This window comes from Arvicanthis niloticus, chromosome 4 (genome assembly GCF_011762505.2).
Source record: "Arvicanthis niloticus isolate mArvNil1 chromosome 4, mArvNil1.pat.X, whole genome shotgun sequence".
NCBI classification, from domain to species: Eukaryota; Metazoa; Chordata; class Mammalia; order Rodentia; family Muridae; genus Arvicanthis; species Arvicanthis niloticus.
This window is the reverse complement of record NC_047661.1, coordinates 42,155,619-42,177,691: the sequence shown is the minus strand read 5'-3', so window position 1 is coordinate 42,177,691 and position 22,073 is coordinate 42,155,619. Positions and strand designations below refer to the sequence as shown.

The window sequence follows — 22,073 nt, the reverse complement described above, 5'->3', positions numbered from 1 at the left end:
CGCAGGAGATGAGCTCTCTTTGGATTGAAGCTTTTAAGATTCAGCAGTTACCTGCTGTTCTGGCAGTAAGATTTCAAATCATGAACAGTTTATTACTTATCATTTACAGATCATGGTGCAAGAGTTTATTTTCAAAATGAACCAGTGTCCCCAAACAAGGTCTACATGGTACAGAACCTCTCCTAGCTCAAAATGCAGGGGACTGGCTTCAAATGCCATAGGCAACACCCACAGAGAAACACAGTTTGCAGAGGCTCAAGTCTAAGTGAAGTATTGCTTATAAATCTGTTAATTTGCCACATTTATTTTCCTGTAAAACATAGAAGGAAGACCTATTAAAACATATACGGTATATGTAATTCAAATGCAGATTTAAATCTATGACAGATTTACCAACTTAAAAAATATCTCTCTGATATTTTTTTATTTCTCTTCATTCAAGATAATAGGTTTTTTCATTAATTTGGTTAATTCTTCTCATAACGCTGTATCACATTTACTTATTTTGGCCATATCTGAGAGCAGGGAAACATATATCATAGTGCATATATATATATACAGCAGACAATTTGCAAGAGTCAGTTCTCTTCCTCCCACTATATGGGTAATGATGCTCAAACTCAGGTAATCATCAAGTTTGGTGGTAGCTGCCTTTACCCAAGGAGCTTTCTTTTGGTCCATCTTTAAGCAAAATATTTATTAATTTGTTTAAATATTACAGGTAAAGAAACTAAAGGTTTACTGTTATTATTGCTCCTTTGCGGCTGCTGCTGCTGCTGCTGCTGCTGCAGTGTTGCTATTCTTGTTGTTTGGCTGTTGTTGTTGTTGCTGCTGCTGTTTGAGACAGGGTCTTTCTACATAGCCCTGGCTGTTTAGGAGTTCACTGTACAGATCAGGCTGGCTGAAACTCACAGAGATCCACCTGCCTCTGTCTCCCAAGTGCTGGTATTAAAGGCATGTGCCACCATGACTGGGTAACATTGAAGTTTTTATCTGAAAGTATTTTGAATTATTCACAAATTAAATTTTATTTTGGTAACATAAAGTATTCGTGGCTTAGAAAAAAAAACAAACCATAAGCCAAGTAAGATGTTGAACACTTGTGATCCTAACACACAGGAGGATCGTGAGTTCAGTGCCAAGCTGAGCTTCATAGGACGTTTACGATCACGTGTAACAAATAAACATCTTATCTTCAAAATAAACAACTAATAAAAATATACAAAACACACATTTAAATTTTATTTACTGTTTTTCTATTTATATATTCTGGAACTTACTATGTAGATCAGGCTGGCTTCTAATTCAAGAGATACATCTGCCTCTGCCTTCAGAATGCTGTGATAAAAAGCCTGCATCATCATACCCAGTGCATAAAAAGTAATTTTTATGAAATTATCTTTTGCGAGAGAATATCATTCAAGACAGTCAATGTACCTCTCCTGTAAGATTAATTTAAAATATTTTGGATATTTGCATTTGTGTGTGTGTGTGTGTGTGTATGTGTGTGTATGTGTAAAAATAGGTCTGCAGATATTACATGCTTACAGATTTTCAAAGTTAGCAATTTATAAAGGCATTTAGTTTCACTAGAGTAATACTTGTGCAACAGTGTTTTTGAAGGATTTCCTTTCAATAAATTATATTCTTGGGCTGTCATGATGGCTCAGTGGGTATAGGCAATAACTTTTGAGCCTGACAAGCATGTTAGTGTACATACACTGTACAACACACACACACGCACTTGAGGGTATGTGAGAGTATATATATTCTTATTTCTCTTAATGGTGAATTTAGCCAGCAAGTAGTAATGAAATACATTATCTCCTAAACAGCATTAGAAAACCAAATAATAAAAAAATCTGCCTTGACCTGAAATTAATGCTGATTAGCGAGACCACGCTGTCTTTGCCCCCCATTTCTTACCCTGGCTTCTGACAATGACCTGCCCTCTGGGTGCCTTCAGGTGAATCACCCCAGATTCCTGCCGGTTCAGGAAATGTTCTGCCCCAGTCTAAATCTCCCTCTGCAGTGTGAGTCATATACAGTAGCAAGCGAGCAAGTTGCTCCAGTTGTTCGTGGGCAGGTCGGTTTAAAAGGTGTCCCAAAGGACACTCTCCACAGGGCGGCAGAGCACCCACCATCTTCTCGGGCAGAACAAAAGATGCCGACTTCCATCACTTTACTAGAAAATCTATATTCCTGATAACTTTAGTTTTGAGATTTACTCCTACTTAAGAGATGAGGAGCCTGATCCAACTTGAAGACAGTGTATCAAGTGAACAGCCAGCCGGCCACCGCAATGAAAGGTAAATGAAGTTGGTTTATTTGTTTGTTTGCTGTTGGTTTATTTTCCATTTCCTTAAAAGCAGTGTTCAGTAGGATACAGCACTGTTTAAGAATGTGACTGCGTGTCTCCTAAAACTAGAGTTTTGAGGACAGGGTACAAACCGAAGTGAGGGCTGACCTGTGTATCTCCTTGGAAACCAGGGCCAAGGTGCTTCCTATTGTCTGGCTCAAGCAGGCAGGGTCTGTCTCAAGCAGAGAAAATGTGTTGGTAGTCATGACTATTTGGTGAAAACACCCTTTTTGTAAAAAACTACATTTACCTCATTTATTTGAGAAAAACAAGAAGCCTTTTTATTATTGCTCCCCAAGACCCAAAACTTTAATGCATATTATTCTAAAGGCAATGAAAAGAGAAGATACTTTTACATCTCGTTTTGATCAAAAGAGTCACGGTTTTCTCAGTCTACAGCAAAGCACAGGGCAATCCTCTCTCGCTGAAGCTTTAAAGGGTTCATGTTAAAACATGTCAGGAAAAGCCCAGAGAAAACTGCCAAGCAACTCACAAACAGGCAAAGAGCAGCCCAGCTCTGCTCCAGAGCAAACTCCCAGAGGACTGCTTACTTCAGGGTGGAAAGCAGAAAGCCAGCAGTCAGGTTTTGCCTCTTCTACATAATGACTTTAAGTGACAGATGAGTGTAGGGTAGAGTAACTTTCTGGTTCATGATTTCAGATTTCACCTATGATAGAACTTTATACCTCATTCTCAGTCTTCTCTCATGGTAGGCATAGTTTCTTACAACATTTTTTTTTTCATAATTTAAATCTCAGAGTCCAATTTACAAGCACTGGGAACAGCATCAGATTTGGCTTGATGCTGGTAGATCTATGGGTAGGTGAAGCAGATGCTAAGCTGCTCTTTCATTCCTTGGTTCTGCCCCTGTGATCCGTCTCTATCTCCATGAAACTGGAAGATCCAGTTTCATCCTCATACTTCGCAGGATCTTGTCTGCAGATTATTGCTGCTGACCCCTTGCTTTGCAGGTGTTCTCAGGTTGGGAGAAGGGACCAAGGGCCAATCTAATTACAAAGTTCCATAATTAAGGATGGAGCCTGGATGTGTGTGGAGGGGACAGCTAACACTACACCCAGAAGGTGAGGTGTGTGACTTAGGTGATCCACTGAGAGAGATTACTGCTTTGGGAGTGTGGAAGATGAAAGTGAAATTAAAATAGATGCTCTTAAGGTTGTGTCCCCACTACGGTCGGCCAGCTTGCTTTGCTTTTTTTTTTTTTTTTTTTTTGGTATCTTACCGCTTCATATCTAAGAAAAAAAAAACGTATTTCATACTATCTCTAAGAAAGCAGCATCACAGAGAGGTAACAGAAGACACTAAAATGACCATCCACTTGTTGTATGCACTTAAACAAACAAACAAACAATAAAACTAAAGGAAAAAAAAAAAAAAAAAACAAGAAAATCTCTCAAGGTCCAGGAAAGGGGAAGAAGGGATGCTGAAGGAAGAGCATGAGGTGAGGGCCTGATTGTCTGGGATCCTTGGGCAAAGGCAGGGCCTGCAGTTTTGGTTTAGGTTAGAAAATAACCGAGCTTGATGCCTGAAAGGTAAGATGAAGGGACGAGAGATGGTCACTGAGATTCTCTTGGACCATTAGATTCCCACAGACCAGGTGAAATGCTGAGGTCTGGAGGAACAGCTACCAAAGAACACCAGGTTCGGGCAACACAGCAGCATCCTTTAGAGAGACTGAGTCCTCTCCAGTTCTATCCCTAGCCAGCTCCATGATGCTAACCAAATGTTAGGCTCTTTGTGTCTGAGAGTCCTGCTTTGTAAGATAGAGATGAACACTGTCACTGTTTGCTCCTCTGACCATGGCTGGGCAGCTTTACAATACAAACACTGGGACCTGGTGTAGCTCTTAAAGTCGTAAACATCAGAGGCACAGATAACAAGGAAACGTGACAGCCGACTGGCTGTTAAATACTAGATGAAAGTTGACATGAATGTGCCCGCAGATGGTGACTCAAGCTTCCAGTTTGAGGGCCGTAGTTAAGCCCAGGCCTAATCTCACCTGGCCATGATTTCTAAATGTGTTACCTCTTTTCATGGCAAACAGAATCAGAGCAGAACATCTACTCTCTATCCAATACTTAACTAGCATATTTTACATTTTATTAACGCACTTTACTGGCCAAAGATGAAATTTTTATAGCAAAATGATTGAAGTAAGAACTCTGTAGCTATCTACAAACTGTCCTCTTTTCTAACTTGAAAGCACATTTCCTTCTCTCCCTTTCTCCTCTTCTTTGAGTACCGAGTCAACAAGGGACTTCCTCCTTCTCTCCTTTTCCATCTACTTCTGCTGGCCCTGTGGTTTTTCTCCCAAATTCTAACAAATTGTCTTTAAATGTAAAAAGAAAGGGGAAAAAATTGATTAAGCTGTAGTTAGTACAAGACACCATCTTAAGCCCTCATTAGTGATTCGTGTGTAGCGATTCCCTCCCTGGCTGTAGGCAGAACAGGCAGATGCAGCACACCAGTGAGTAGCAAACTCTGAGAACATTTTCTGCCACAGTCAGCTTCTTTCACCCACAAATGTTTCAGCTGCATCTAAACTCACTACTAGCCATTGCTACTCTTCTTTGGGTACTTCCTAAGACTGTCTAGCTGTGTTGAATACATTCTAAACTACGTGATGATAATGATGCTTCCTGGTGTCTCAAAGGAGGATTGAAATTACCAGATTACAATCTGACCTGAACAGCAGTTCACCTGGAAGCAGTTGCATGAAAGGTGTAGAGAATGCAGGCTTCAGAATGACTGACAGCCAGATCTAGGCTGTAACCCTTAAGAGAGGTATTAAAAGGAGTATGTGGCCCTATAGCACCAACTGTACAGATTTGCTGACAGAACATCTATAAGCCTCAACTTCTGCAAGCAAAAGAGTGGAAAGAGTTCTTACAATGCCCAGAAGCATCTCTTAGAGTTCTGATGAAGGGTCTGTGCCATGCAATGCCTCATACAGTCCTATGAGAACTGCTACACAGCTCTGACAGAGTAGTTAGGTAACCTATACCCCTAAATTCATCTGTAATAAGGAACTTAGTGTCCTTTTAATACATTAAAGTATACATAAAATAATTTAGAGGTCTGAGGCATGTGAAAGCATTGGCCCACTTCCTGAACCCTGTGGCTACTATCACCACTGTTCACCTGAGACTGAGGCATAGGCTTCTGAGAGGCTAGAGGGTTTGTCTGAACAGACTCTCTGATCAAACAATGGAATTCTTCAGAGGGCAGACCATGGAGTGAAACTCCACTTTTCAAATCTATGAGTAAAGTAGCTGTCCTTTAATTAAATATCCTATATTGAAAATGATGCTGGTAGTTCCCAGAGCAAGGTCAGTATAACAGAGAACAACAGTAACTAAATAACGAAAGGTCTCTATATCAAAGGAGCTTCCAATAGTGTCAAAGAACTAAAAATGTTCACAGGATAGCTGATGCATTTCCACAGATCACAGTACTAACCAAGTGATTCACACAGAACATTGCCCTCCTCTGGGTAAGAAGAGCTGAGAGCAGCCATTTTCTTTGGGGGTGGGCAACTTGCCCCTCCAAGCCCATTCCTTCTCATGACTACCAGACTCAAGCATTTGCAAAGAAGACAGAAAATGAAACATTTAAGGTAAGCTCATTTATATGTTAAGAAAACTAGGCACATTAAGGAGACAGCTCATCACTGGGTACACTGCTGTACTTCAGGATTTACAAGAACATACAGTGGCTTTAGGTAACTCCAGCTATGAGAGTGCATTATTGGTAAATTGTTTTTGTTTAAACTGTTATTCTTGAAACTGACTTTTTTTTAAAGTGGTGAAAATATTAAGCACAATAATGTCAGAATTGTCTAAATATTACTGATCTTGAGAACCATGTTATTTTAAATCTGCTAGTAAGTGATCGCTTAGGTCTGTAAGTTACTTGCTGAAACAACTGAAAAAAAAAAAGAAGTGCAGCTGTATTTATTTTCAGTTTTATTTATACTATGTGAGGTTGCAAGGATAAGGAGGAACAAGATTAGACAAGTAGTCACACACCTAAAAGAGTTTGGTAAAACAAATAGCTAAATGAAGATCAAAGACCATGTAAAAATAGCCAACATGTTTGGTAAGGGCACAGTGGTATACCAGTACCACCTCACGGTATACCTGCATCGAAGGATCCCTGTGATGGCTTTGAACAAACTCAACAATGAACAGCTGCTAAACAGAGACCCTATCAACTCTATGCCTAGAGTCATCAGTGTAATACTTCCAATTTTGCCACTAATTTTTCTTTCTTGAAAACCAGAAAAGATATCTAGTAGGTACACCACAGTGCCCAAAATCATGATGGGGCACAGTGTTGCTGTCTCTCTGTTTGCATTCTGTTTACAGTCCTTATGAAACCACAAATCAGACAGCTACTAATTAGTTAACCAGCCTGTGCAGACGCCATTTCAAGCATTCAAAGGGCAGGCATCTGAGGGACACATACCACACAGTACACTGAACCTATTTTTTTTTTCTGGCTTTTGCTTCCCTTCTGTTCCCTTTCTAAATTGAAAGAGACTCCCAATAATTAAGTACCTCAGAATCTGTTTCACTGTGACAAAGACAAACATTTCTACTTTAAAGTTTTTCCAGCTCTTATCAGAAAATGATGCTTATTTCATGTTGTCCCCCCCTCTCCTCTTCCATAATCAACTCAATTTTATGCCAACCAAGTGCTTCTTCCAAGGTACTCACAGGGTTATCCCACGTATCTAAACTCTGCCTGGTCCAAATGTACATACGTACATACATATGTTCTTACAATGTATTATGAATGTATATACACACACAGAAACAGAGAGAGAGAGAGAGAGAGAGAGAGAGAGAGAGAGAGAGAGAGAGAGACATATAGACAGACAGAGAAAGAGACACAGAGACAGAGAGAGAGCGTTGAGAAGAGTGTTAAGAACCTTTATGAAAATTCTCTGTATATAAAAATGTTCAATGAAATTTCTGTGTGAAAGGGGTTGGGGAAGAGGGCCAATTGGTACAGTGCTTGCCACTTTATCTGATTTCAGATCTCTAGAACCCACATAGAAGGCCAGGCCTGGTAGCATGCTGCAGTAATAACAGAACGATGGAGACAGAGACAGGTGGATCTACTGGAACTCTGGCAGCCAGTCTGGCAAAACGCCAGCCTCCATGACAGAACCTGTCTAAAATAATAAAATAAAGGATAACTGAGGAAGACACTGTTGACCTCTAACCTCCATATATAGGACATTCATGTATGATCAAGCCTGCATCCAAACATATACACTAAAATACTTCACACACAGTAAGCCAGAGAGACAGACTGTTATAGACAGGCAGGCAGGCAGGCAGGCAGGCAGGCAGGCAGGCAGGCAGGCAGGCAGGCAGATGACTTAGAGAAGGAATGGTGGGAAGTTTAAAGTGGCACAAATACTCTCTTACCCCCATCTACTTCATAATGAAAAATCCAAAGCGACTGTACCTATATAGAAGTCAGGGAAAAGACCTAAATATGGATCAACCATTGTGATCCTGAAAGAACAACATTCTCAGTAAGGAGACTGGAAAGAAGTTTCTCCCTTGAGTCCTCATACAAAACTGAAGCTGTACTGAGTACTGAAAGAATGAACGCCTGTGGGTACCAACACAAAGTGCAGTGCAGGCAAAGCCATTCTGCAGAGGTGGAAGGAGATGGTGTGATGAAGGTCAGGCAGCCAACTCACCTGAACACGCTCACCTACTACTGCTTCATCTATGAAGACAACTTAATATATAAGGAAGACATACATACGGAAAACTTCCAGTTCCTTCTCCCCGATTAACATGATTCTAACTTTCAAAACTTCCATAAGTACCAAACTGGCTGAATCATTTAAAAACAGCCTTTGGACCTATAAAAGATACCTTCTTATGGCCTAATCTAATGTACAAGCACCAATAAAAAGGAGAGTTTAAAGATTCTGAAGAAATATAAATTTCAAATCAATTATAATGTCATGACTAAACTGTAAAATTCTCTATACTTTCCAAAAAATAAAAGGCCAACCCAATATTTTACCAGCTTATAAGTTTCAATTAAAAAAGAAAATGCCATCAAATTAGGGGAAATTGATAAAGGGGGAAACCTTGGGACAGGTATCAGCCAACTAAGTTCCAGGTCCTGTAAGGATTAGGAGAAAATCAAAGGAGAGAAATGGAAAAAGGTAGACTCTCCATGAAATTAGATGTCCCAAATACAACCTACAGATAAGCTACGTCCTGTCTAAATACAGGATTTAATGCCCATGTAATGTTGTCTGTCAATAAATTATATGGTCTACTGCAGAGGACTTATGAGTGTCATTTAACCCAGAGTGTGAAAGTAATTGCCCCTGAAGCAGAGGCCAGATCCCAACTCACTCAGCCCCTCTGGATTATGCTCCTCACTCTTCAGCTGCTGGCTTGGATCTCTTACCATGCTGAGACTATTCCTTCTTACAGAGAGGGCTCACTGCCCTCACTGACGTTGCCTGGAGTGACCACCAGTGTTCCACAGGTACCAAAAACCATTTGCATGATGCACAAAACAGGGAAGACTTCCAGAAGGGCAACATATAAGTTAGACTTTGAATAATTACCAATAACCTCCCTAGCAGACAAAAGTAAAGAGAGAGTCCAGGACAGAAGGCCTTGAAAGGTGCTTTAGAACAGCCAAAGTGTAGGTGGGCAGGTGCAGAGAAGAGAGAGATGGAAAGCAGTAAGCAGTGAGGCTCCTAATTCTGACTGGGAGTTACTATGTTTATCTAATAACCAGAAGAATTAATTTTATTCAAATGCTATCCATTAAAGAATGGTTATTAAGTACTGTGAGTTGATAATATGCTTAAGTAGGAATTACTCTGAGAGATAAATGTACAACATGAAAGGAGTTATATGTTTTCCCCACATGTGCCTGTGGGGATGGAATATTTGGTTTCTGTGAGAGAAGAAAAATGAGAAAAAAAAAAGGTTGATGCTGACAAAAAAAGTATAATGTCTATGCAAGCTAAGAACTCCACTTTAGAGTTTTCAACTGTTAATAAAAAATGGGGGCACAAAGAAAAATGTTCTGTTAGGTCAGGTACTGTTTCCACTAATGTAAATTACATTAACCTAAGTATGGTGACCTAATTCCATTACAAAAAGAAGGGACTTAGAATCAGTGAGATACCTTTCTTTTTCCCTCAGATCTTTAGCTGTGCTATTACATTAATTATATTAATGCTATTACATTAATATTTATTCATTTATTTATTATACTAACTAACTAAACTGAAAAGGATTCCTGGGTTAAATCCTCAAATTCCAGAATTTAAAAGAGATTCTTCCTTTCCGCAGAGGCTTTGCGTGTGATGCTGGTGTGTTTTTTATCTTTATCACTGCAATGTAGGCCCCCATCAGTATCCCTACATGTCTGGTAGGCTTAGTGTACTTTCCAGCAAGAAAGCAAAATAACTATTGTACTACAATTCTTACAATTAAGAGATGTGACTTTCCTGAGACAAACTGCAAAGCAGATAGATAATAAGAAAAAGACAAAGATTCTGTCACTTGAGACAACCGCCAATACCAAGTCTAAAGACCTAGCAGCAATTGCACTTTAACAGGGATTCACCTTTCAGACTGTGACCAGATGGACAATAATGCAACTTATGAAGCCCATAGCTGTTGTCCAGAAGGACACACCTGCAGGCTCTCCCACCCAGGAGGGAGGTTACCTGACTTGATCAAGTAGCTCCCCACCCAGGCTGAGATCCAACCCAACAAGTTTGAGAGCAGATTAGGCAGGGCTGTGTGGAGTACAGAGCTGACTGTTCACAGTCCTGCTTGATGAATGCCCTCTGGTCATTTCATCCCCCACCTGGAGAGCAGAGGTCTGACTCCAACACTGGCCCCTCTTCCACCACTTGTAAAGTGGTAAGAGCAAGACCCCCATCTTTCCAATCATAAAAGCAGTTCAACAGTAGGGTTGGGATCCTAATCTTCACTGAAGGGGCACAGTAGAAGATTAATCCTAAATCCAGCTCCAATATGACAGGAGTAAAGTCTCAGGTGTGTACTTCAGAGACAACTTGGTATGTACCAGTTACATGGTCTACAATCCCCAACAGCACATCCATGGTTTTTTTTTCCTGGTGACTAGAGAACTAGGATCATTTTACAGCATTCTAAATGATAGTCACTAATGCAAGAGAATCCAGGAATCAGGGTGGGGGTGGAGAAATAAAACCATATTTATAGTTTCAATGTAGCCATGGAAGGGTAAATGGTAACTAGAGCAGACCCAGGGTTGTGCAATCAAGTACCTGTAGGCTGGAGAGGCAATGCTTGGGAGAGGAAGGTCTACCAGGGAGTGCCAGCACCTGTGGACAGGAGCCTCTCCCATCAGAAATAGGTGGCTGAGGCCCAGTGTAACTGCTCTGCAGACGCTCTTCTCAATGCTTGGGACAAGATCCCACCTGGATTCTACAATGCCTCCTGATACATGTAAGAGTGTTCATGCCAAGGAAAACTAGACCCCAGCTGGAAAGATTAGCAGTCCCTTCATGCATGTGGCAGGAAGACATACCCTTTCCTCTATCCATACCCCTGCCACCTCCCTGGCCTCTAAAATAAAATGAAGACTCGAAATGCTGCTGCTGCTGCTGCTGCTGCTGCTGCTGCTGCTGCTGCTGCTGCTGCTGCTGCTTCTTCTTCTTCTTCTTCTTCTTCTTCTTCTTCTTCTTCTTCTTCTTCTTCTTCTTCTTCTTCTTCTTCTTCTTCTTCTTCTTCTTCTCTTCTTCTTCTTCCCATCAAAGTATATCAGCAAGACCTGTGATCAGCTTTTATCAGACTTGACATGAATCCCAGCTATATCAAATACTTCCGGTATGAAGCAAGGCAAGTCAATTAGAATCTCTCAACTTATCTTTCTACAGGGCTGGGAGGATAAAACATTTAGGTCATGGGACTGTTCTAGACAAGCATCGTGCTCAAGAGTCTAAGAGAAAAAAAGCTACTGAGCATATGTGAATCCTTTCTCTACACACTCATTTTAAAATAGCCAAGAGAAACGCACAGTCAGCTAGCCAAGGCATAGTATCAGTGGGTGGCTGAAAAGAACAGGTCTCTAAGAACCAATACGATCTAGCCCCGGAACAGCTGAGCAATGTTCTCAGCTTGATTCACTGAGCAGACGCCACATTCTTCAGTGGTTTCATCAACTGTCAGCTAGGGGAGCAGTAGGAGGCAGGACAGGAATCCCACCCATGAATGAGTTCCTCTGGAACACAGCCCTTCACTCCACCTGGAGCAATCTTTATAAGGAGCGGGGAGTGCCAGGACATGCAGAGGCTGCAGGGCACACCACAGTAAGCACTCCTGGAGGCTGAGATGCAGATGGGGCACAGGGTAGCAGACAGACAGGCTGGGACAGTATAAAGGAAGAAACAACTGCCAGGCACTTCCTGAAAGGTAGCTGATGCTACAAAGCACACAACAGTCATAGCTCAGACTAAAGGCAAGAAATCATTTCACCCTATGCCTTGCAGTCCATCTCTAAGTAAAACTTTGTGTCAGTAATGTACAACAGGAAGCCCACCATAGGCAACTATGCTGCCTTCTATGTAAAATGGTACCTAGTCTTTACTTTTATATTTGCGAGAATGAAGAGAGAGTCGGGACACTGAAAAAGCACAAAGCTGAAACTCAGTCAAATCCTTGTTCTCTGCATTTTATCACGGCATCACCATCCATGGGGCAAGTTACTTGGATTTTTTTGTTTGTTTGTTTGTTTGCTTTCTTTTACTCACACTGGGAAAGTATAATTTTACAATGACAGGCATTAAATGGTATGCTTAACAAACTCTTCCATTAGTCATAAAAGCAGTTCAATGATACAGACTGCTTTTATACCTGTCTCCACCTCCAGCCTCACTTTCTCCTTCCCATAACAGTCATGGTTAAAGTAAAGAACCGTCTGCAGCTGCTTCTTCACCGTGCCAGTATTACTCAGCCCCGGGTCATCAGCCATCTGCCCCACTAGCCTCCTCTACCATGATCCCAGCATACAGGACTCCATCCCATGGCACTGAGCTGCCCTTTGTCATTTGACTTCCCTAAGTGGACTGGCTAAGTCCAGTCACATGCCCTCCTTTCTTGGTCTACATGACATCACTGTCTTCTGCTAATTCCAGTGCCTCTGGTGTACTGCTAATTCCAGTGTACTCTGGTGTACTGTGTGCACTCATCCCTGTGCACTCCACTGCCACAGAAGCTGCTCTTCAAGGGGAGGTCTCTGATGTTCTCCGTTCTTTGTGCAGCTACAATGGTGCTGATGAAATATCTATCTGGACAAATATTTCTATCTTTCTTAACTGTATGGTGTTCTTTACAGGGAAGTATAAAACTTCTCTACACATGCTGAATGCAAATATTCCATAAGAGTCATGAATAAAAATGCCCTAGAGTACTCTCATTTCTGTGCCCGCTGGCTAACGCCTTGTTATCTTTCTTTACTGCTACTGATGGGGCCTGAGGAAAGTGGATCAGGAAAAGGAAGACTATATGATCTAGGAACAGAAACAGCTAAAGTTAAAAAACATTTGTATCCCCCAAATTTGCTAAAATAGTTTTCCATTTCAGGGAATAGTAATATGGTAATTAAAAGTGGGATTTTGCCTACTTGCCTGGCATTCAAAAGAAAAAAAAGAAGGCCAGCATTCAAAGAAAAAAATTAAATCCCTAATTATCCATATTGTAGTAATAAAAAAACTGCCTTCTGAAGCCTGCTGCAGCCCAGATTCTAGAAGGACTCAAAGGGAGGCACAGGAGAAGCCAGCTGTCTGCCTTCTCCAAAGAGCTGGTTTTGGAGGGAATGGAAGAGATCCTTAAATTTGAAGACAAAAGCAAAGTATTTCTTCTATCTCCTGCCACTCCAGACTTAACTGTATGTGAGACTGCAGACAGGAAAGGCCTGAGCCATAGACAAGTCTCCACTACTGCACATAGGACTCACTTATCTCCACAGTGCTTCTTTCCTGCTAGCTCAGCAAACACTGGTGGGAATGGCAGCACTTGGAGGCTCTTGGCAGCTTTGTGCATGGAAACATCACCAGTGAGGGTCATGAAAGTCCCACACGGTTTCAGTTCATAAGAAACCGTGTGACTTCCCTTATAGCAAACTGCCTACATGCAGATTTTCCTTTAACTGCACACTCTCCAAAACAGTCCTCAAGGTACCTTCTCTATTTTGTCAATTTCTAAGACAAGGCTAGGTACTCGAGATACACCTGGTTATATAGGAGAAAATAAAATTTTAAAACATGTAATTCTATATAATACATACTTTCTGTTAATCTCATAAAGCGTCTGAAGGCCAGAAGAGCAATTTATACAATCATTCTGCACACCAAACACTAAACCCAGTTAAATGATGCTTTTTTAGTCTAATATTGAGATTAAAAGAAATATGGTTATGCAAAACAAATGGAACAAATATTCAAATGATATTAAATCCTTCGTGGAAATATACTTATGAGGAAGATATATAAATTCATGTGAATTTGAATCTTGACCTGGAATCGACAGAAATGTCAGTACAATTCTAAAAAGGTCATATGGACCGATGAAGTCACATGACTGATTAGTATACAGGCAAAGCTAGAACCCCAGAGATCACAGGGTGCTAAATGCATGACAATTTATCTATGAATGAGCTGGAAAGATGGCTCAACAATTAAAAGCCCTGGCTGCTCTTCCAGAGAACCCAAGTTCGATTTCCAGAGCCCACATGGCAGCTCACAACCACCCGTAGCTCAGATCCTACAACTTTTTCAAGTCTCCATGAACATGGTTCATAGACATACAATCAGGCATAAAAATAATAAATAAATCTTTTTTAAAAAATTTATTTCAAAAATTTCTATACATATCAGTGTTAGATCTTTTAGAAATAACTATCTGCAATTATATACTAGTCTCATCATATACGCATTTATTACATGGTCAGTTTTTTAAAGGGGTGTGATGTACAAATAAAGTTTAGACACATAAGCTGAGACTTCAATCTGTTAGAATTGTGTAACATATTACTTTACACAGTCCTTATTGCATTCCTGTGAGACTGTCACTGACATTACCATTTCAGAGATGCAAACCCCTAAGTACTGATGTTAACTAACTTTCCAAAAGTTACACAGTGGCATCCAGAGGATACCACACAGACATGGTCATACTTCATGGCAAACTGAAAAACGGCATAAAAATAGGTTACTCTTCTGTGGAAAAGGTGTTCAAATCCACGCTCCTTTTTTCCTAATCACAAAATGTGACAATGTTTTGTTCATTGGTTTATTGTTTTTACTGAAAGAATATTATACCTGCAAAGTTCTCACCAACACTTCCGTAATTCATTTCTCTCTCCCTAGAAATCAAGCCAGGAATAACCTCTGCTGAATCCATGCTTCAACTGTCCCCGAGTGTTTCTTGACATGCATCTTGACTTACCATACATCACAACTGGAGAATGGGGCTCAACTTGACACTTACAAAATTACCAGGTAAGCCAGCAGAAAAGACACAAAGGACCTGAATTTTAACATGGCTTACTTGAGCTAAGTGGTAGTTTAGAACCAACTAAAACCCACTGAAAACCATCTCTCATCCTGTATACAAGAGCAGCCATACAAGATGGCATCATGAAGATCAACCTTGCTGTAGCTTATTTAAAACTTTAGTTAATCCCAATACTATCTTTAAAATGAAGATAGATTATAAAGATTTGTTAAGCCTCAAATAAAGTACATATTACTTTCCACATTAAATAGTCTCCACCAAGGTTCACTGAGGCTCCTCAGGAGGCCAAAAGCAACATCTACCTGTTACACTAGATAACTAATTAGAAAACAATCCTACAAGGTCCATTGTACCATGGATTGACACCCTATAATTTATACAACTTTATTATTTCACTCCATCTGGTAGGTAGTGCAGTGACATATGTTTAGATTTCAATATTTTGTGTCAGAGGAACACACCCCAATGAACAATAGAGTAGATTCACCCAAGGCAAAGGGGCTAAGATTCTTTACCTTGGTCTAAGAGTAAATGAACATGTTACACGTAGATGATTGTGAGGAAAAGTCTATCTGGACTGGGCAACATGGTATGTGGCCATCAAGAAACATGAACATGCACAGTGCAATAGAGAATTTGTAATTGCGCTACATTTTAATACTATGCTAGATTTTAATCTAAAAGTCACACAGAGTGTGTTATCTGGTACACACACACATTCTCTTTCTCACACACACATTCTCTATTTACACACATACACATTCATACTCTCTAACACACACACAGACACACACACACACCATACATATACACAAACACCCACATATTCTCTTTTTTTCTCTCTCACACACAAATTCTTACACACATACACACACCCTCACACACACATTCACACAAAACAAATTAATTCAGGGGACTAGAGTTCTTACTTATAATTCCATGTTTAAAGTTAATGAAGAAGGATCTGGGGTGACAAATACGTGAAAAAGTCTAGCAAAGGAATCCTTCCTCGTCCCTCTTAATCATCACTCTGTACTAAACACTGTCATAAACATGTCATCCTAGGGAACACAGAAGACAGTCTTTCTACTTTAAAAGCAATTTCAAGTTTTTCTCAGTGAATTACCAAGCTATGGATCATTAAAGGAGGTCCCCAAAATTGGCTCCATTCTTTACTAGGATAACATACTTCAACAGAGTGAGACAAAACCTTTCTCATTTAATGACTCACGTTCCTAAGGAGGAACAATGAAGATGCAAACCTACACACCTGGGAAATTTGAAGGGCCACGGGGAAGGCGTGACATGAGTAGCTGACAGGGAAGAACACAAGGCTGCCTTCAACAACAAACAAGCCACACCAACACTTGCCACCTTAAGCTGTGGAGCTGTCAGAGCAGCACACAGGTGGTTTATCCAGCTCCTTCGTCTACCATTAAATTTGCAAAGTTGCTTAGAAGAGGCTTTAGCTACCTGCTTATTTGAGCTCTGTTGTAAATCTGGAATTTGTGACTGAAGTAATAACCAGGGCTAGGCTGATCTCATGGAACTGGGGAGGCCTGTACTCCCAAACACTAATCCTGATCAAGAGCTAAGGCAAACACTGTAAGAAAACACACAGCAAACAGATACAGACTGCCTCAAAGCCACAAACAGGTCAAGAACCACTGTGAAGTGAAGTTACTCAGGCTGAAGGGGTTTTGGGTTTTGTTTTTTACTCGGCTTGGCTTTTTGGTTGTTTGATTTGTCTGTTTGGTCTTGTTAGGTTTTTGTTGTTTTTGTTTTTAAGTAAGACATGGCTCATACACAGACTTCTTTCTGATTGAAGACTATCTTTAATATTAACTACAACTGTTAGGTATATTATCATTTAATAAGTTTTGCATATATAATTAAGCCTTGGAAAATAATAATAATAATAATAATAATAATAATAATAATTAATAATAATAATAATATATGGAAGACACAAATCTATCAGGAACACTGGGATAGGATGTGTTCTTCTAGGCCACAATAGATATATACACATACCCAGGCTGCTAACACTAACAGCTGAAATACCCCACCCTCCAAGGATAAAGCTACTGAATTCTATTTACATTTGCAGTGGCTTTGAAAATCAACTCCTATCTGATTGCCACAACACAGAGCCATCATTTCAAGAGATGACATCGCTGTTCCTTTTTAAGGTTTGCCCCTCAGCTGAGCACTTTTACCATGATTAAGACTTACTTGGCTGGGTGTATTTCCCTGAGAGCACTATCCAAAGCAAGATGAAAGTGCCAGTTAATAGCTTAATTGGGTAAATCAATCCAAGCAGATATCTAAAGCTCACTTAGCTGTACTTCTTACCCTTTGAAGGGCTGCAAACACCGATTTGGATCTTCTGAGACAGAAGAAGCCAAGTCTACACTATTTTATTAAATCAAAACAGGCCTCCGTGATATGTTCAAGGCAACATTTCAAGCTGGAAGCTGGAGACAGCAGCTGAATCAGGCCTTTTTAACTTGTAAAGCTTAATAATACCATCAGTCTTACAACAGGCTAGCATAGGTATAAATTACTAACCTGCATAAGGATATTTAGGCCAGAAAAACCAGTTTCTAAAAACACAGCAAGGAATGGAAGGGGAAAAAAAAATATCAGAAAGGGAGCGAGCTCCCAGAAGCCACGCTCTGACTTCAGGTGGTAATTTAAGAACCTGCTGTTGGATTACAATCATCAGCACTGCCTCTCCTATTTTACTACTTCAAAGAAAGAAAACAATATATAATAAACATCCATGTAGGCAAATAGGAGCTAAATTTACACTGTTCCTTAAACAAGAATCATTCCAAAGTATGGTTAAAATGAAATTCTTATGAACTAGTGGGAATTAAAAAATCAGACATGATCTTCCTTGTATCCTTACATCTGAAACAGGAGTTTGTAAGCTATGATAGTCTATGCTGTCTACAAAGACAGATGACAAAATGTGCTTGTCCAGCAGCTGCAAGAGTTACTGAGGAATAGCTTCAGGACAAACTGGAAAGAGAGGAAGCTTCCTGAGCAGCAACTGCCTGTGCAGGGAGGAAGGCCAGGAGGAGAGGGAGTTGGGAGTAGGCTGTTCAGTGCAAGGCTTAGTGGGCCACAGGTCTGACAGCCCCAGACTCTACTGGAATGCACTTTCCCACACAGCTCACCTCCCTGCTGGAGAGTGCTGGGAACCAGAGTGACATCAGGAAGGGTAGCGATGGGCCAAGGCACAGAGTAGAGCTGTACACCCCTCACATAACCGCCATGTCTCCCACGGGACATGAGAGACCTTTCACAGCTGCTGCAAAAACCATATGCCCACATGCCAACTCATCAAGTAAATAAGAGTGGTGTAATGATATCTACAATCATGTACACAAAAAAAAATAAGAAAGAAAGCAAAGGAATTTTGCAAATTCAGAAGAAGAAGATAAGAACAGCGGGTGTAATCTAATCTTGTAAATAACAAAAATAGTAGCCTGCAAATATTTTTACATAATTTATTTCTTGATAATAAACTTGAACACTCCCATAAATGTAAAATCAGGTTGTTTTTACCATCTTAGAGACTTCCATGTCTTTGGAATGTGACAGATACTTTACTGAATAATGTACCTGATAGCGATATAGACTGTGTAGATGACGATAATCCCCAAACAGATCTCCTATAGTATGGCATACCTAGTCACAGCTTATGTGTTAGAATGAACCTAAAAGAATCCACAAGTTAAATCTAGCTCTAGTTGGGACTTTTGTCACTTTAGAAGAGAGCTGATTTTCTTTTCTTTTCTGGAAAAAAAAAATACTACATTTTTCTTTCTAACAATGGTCCCTACATAATCCTCAGGAAATAGAGGTAGAGAATTTGGTGCTTTACTGGTTTACTTTGTCGTCTTCTGTGACTGTAGAGTTTAAAATGTAAGTCATGATAAAGGAAATGGACTGTGTCAAAGGATACACTGATATAATTTCCATGCCCTAATTTTATTGTTTTAGTAAAGGAAACTTCAAAAATTTTTTGCCTCAGGTATTGTTGATTCTATGTGTACCAATATCCAGTGTTGAACTAAACACCAGGGTTTTATATGAATATAGTATATTCATTTTCAACAAGCTATCACAGAGACTCCGTGGATCTTGAAATGTGGGGAAAGGGAATCCACCATTTATTTGGCCACTGGGGTGGAAATTAGTCAGCAGATACTTCTTTAAATCCTGGCAGCAGGGGCAGGAGAGATAGATGGCTTGGAGGTTAAGGGTGCTCAGATTCTTCCTAGGTACTGAGTTGACAAGTGAACTCCAAGTCAGGAGTCCACAACTGCCTCAGCTCTAGGGGAACAGAGACTTTCTTCTGATCTCTACAAGCTCTGCACATGTGCAGGATACACTCACAGAGACTGAGATATACACTTAAATCTTTCAAACCATCTTTATACCCGTTCAGAAAGACTCAGTGATAAGGGAGGCAGTCGCCCTAACGTGAATGTTTCCACTTTTGCAGGTAACGAACTGTACAGCCAAGCAAGTCAAGCTGCAAATGGCACAAGCGAGGGATATGGGAAGAACTCCACCCTTCACAACAAATTTGACACGATCATCCTGCCAGTGCTTTACCTAGTCATCTTTGTGGCAAGCCTCCTGCTCAATGGTCTGGCTGTGTGGATCTTCTTCCACATTCGGAATAAAACCAGCTTCATATTTTATCTCAAAAATATAGTGGTAGCTGACCTCATAATGACCCTGACATTCCCGTTCCGAATAGTCCGTGATGCAGGATTTGGACCTTGGTACTTTGAGTTTATCCTCTGCAGATACACCTCAGTTTTGTTCTATGCAAACATGTATACATCCATTGTGTTTCTTGGACTAATCAGTGTTGATCGATATCTAAAGGTGGTGAAGCCTTTCGGTGACTCTCGAATGTACAGCATAACCTTCACTAAAGTTTTGTCAGTTTGTGTTTGGGTGATCATGGCTGTTCTGTCCTTGCCAAACATCATACTAACTAATGGTCAACCAACTAAGGAAAATATCCATGACTGCATGAAACTTAAAAGTCCGTTGGGAGCCAAGTGGGATATGGCCGTCACCTATGTTGACAGCTGTTTGTTTGTGGCCGTGCTGGTGATTCTGATTGGATGCTACATAGCCATCTCCAGATACATCCACAAATCCAGCAAGCAATTCATAAGTCAGTCAAGCCGGAAGCGAAAACACAACCAGAGCATCCGCGTGGTCGTGGCTGTGTTTTTTACCTGCTTCCTCCCATATCACTTGTGCAGAATCCCCTTTACTTTCAGTCACTTAGACAAGCTTCTAGATGAATCAGCACATAAAATTCTCTACTATTGCAAAGAAACGACACTTTTCTTGTCTGCATGCAATGTGTGCCTGGACCCAATAATTTATTTTTTCATGTGTAAGTCATTTTCAAGAAGGTTATTCAAGAAATCAAACATAAGAACCAGGAGCGAGAGCATCAGATCACTGCAAAGCGTCCGAAGATCAGAAGTGCGTATCTATTATGACTACACCGATGTGTAGGGACTGGATATTGAAATCAATATGTAAAAGAGTGTAAATAAATGTTTCTTTTTATTATCCTGGCTGAAGCCCATCAAAAACACAGTTTTGTTTTTTTTTTTAAGTATAGAAATGACAAGATATTGGGTATAACTTGGAACAAAGAAAAAACATTAGAAAAAAATGTGAGATACATTGGAGCCTGCAGCAGTCAAGGAGCAGACTGGTGAGTGGCAGGTGAACACCTGCACCTGCCCCCTGGAACTCACTCACTGCTGCTATGCAGTCACGTCTGTAGAGAACTCACAGAATAGAGAATTGTTGAGGTTGAATACTTGAAAACTAATTAGGAAGCCTATGGATTCTGGCTACCTAGCACCCTCTGGCCATTTCCCCTCAGTGTGCTTATCAATGTCTCAGGCACATGTGTAGTTGGTACAGTGGGCGCATGGCTGAAGGGAAGTTCACCCACGTTTTCGCAGTACACACTGATAATGTCACCGCCAATTAACGCATTGTAAATAAGCTATCTCAGAGAAAGAAACGGGGTTGGACATTGTAAAAGTTTCTGCTATGACATCCAATTAACATCTGCCAGTATTTCATCCTTGATGACAATTTCATGATACATTCAAACACGTGATAAAAATAGAGAAGATATGGAGGCCTAGCGGACAAGTATATTCAGTTTATCAAATAGTCATTAATCACTTATGTTTTAACAAAAATAACATATTAATAAAACATTCTTCCCAGCGATATATGCCCAACAAGAATATCAGTAGTTTAACTACACAACCGTAAAATGAAAGATGTAGTTCACTAAGTTATATCAAAAAGTCCAACGGTAGCCATTTAAATGTTGAGCTATTTTCTCTTTGCAAATAATACACCTTTGAACGACCTTGTTTCTCAAAGTTGTATTGTTATTGCCAGAGGGTCACATCTGATTTTGTATTTTACAAAATGAATTTCATTTACTTATTATGTGTGGGGGTGTGGGATTTGCGCATGGTACGGTTCTCACGTGAATGTCAGAGAACAACTGATAGAGTTGGTTCTCTCCTCCCAACATGTGGGGTTTAGGACTTAGCTCACGTCCTCAGGCTTGGAAACAAGTGCCTTGATTAGCTGAGCCTTCTCTCCATCCCCTGCTCTAATTTAACACTATACTATAAGCTGCAGAAAACAGAGTTAAGATATGCTTGCTGATTAGAAGACACTGTATGAGAAGAAAGATGGTTCAGTGGGTGAAAGAACCTGAAATCCAGATGAAGTTGGGCATGGCAGCATGCCCTTGTAATCCCATTCTCCTACAGCAAGATAGGAGACAGACATGAGAATCCCCAGAGACGACAGCCCAGCCAGCTGGGCATATGAGGCAGTGAACAAGAAGGACAACCACTCAAGGTTGCTGCTCTCTGACCATCATGTGTATGCTGTGATGTGCATGCCTGCATTTATATAAGCACATGTGCATGCATGCATGCATGCATACATACATACACACACACACACAAATTATTAAGAGTGGGCACTACAGCTAACAGATAAAGCACATGCATATAACTGACTATTGTACTTCA

At 40.4% G+C, this 22,073-nt stretch overlaps 2 protein-coding genes across 15 annotated transcripts in view; one reads left to right on the top strand and one right to left on the bottom strand.

Annotated features, from left to right (window-relative positions):
* The window catches only part of Med12l (mediator complex subunit 12L), a 290,187-nt gene that overhangs the window by 109,685 nt on the left and 158,429 nt on the right, over positions 1-22,073 (bottom strand). The gene's annotated exons all lie outside the window — the stretch shown is intronic.
* Gpr87 (G protein-coupled receptor 87) lies at positions 2,056-20,576 on the top strand. Its single transcript, XM_034500461.2, has 3 exons — positions 2,056-2,309; positions 14,799-14,930; positions 19,466-20,576. Exons 2-3 carry the CDS (start codon positions 14,897-14,899, stop codon positions 20,506-20,508), a joined length of 1,077 nt encoding a protein of 358 aa, XP_034356352.1. The 5' UTR covers positions 2,056-2,309; positions 14,799-14,896; the 3' UTR covers positions 20,509-20,576.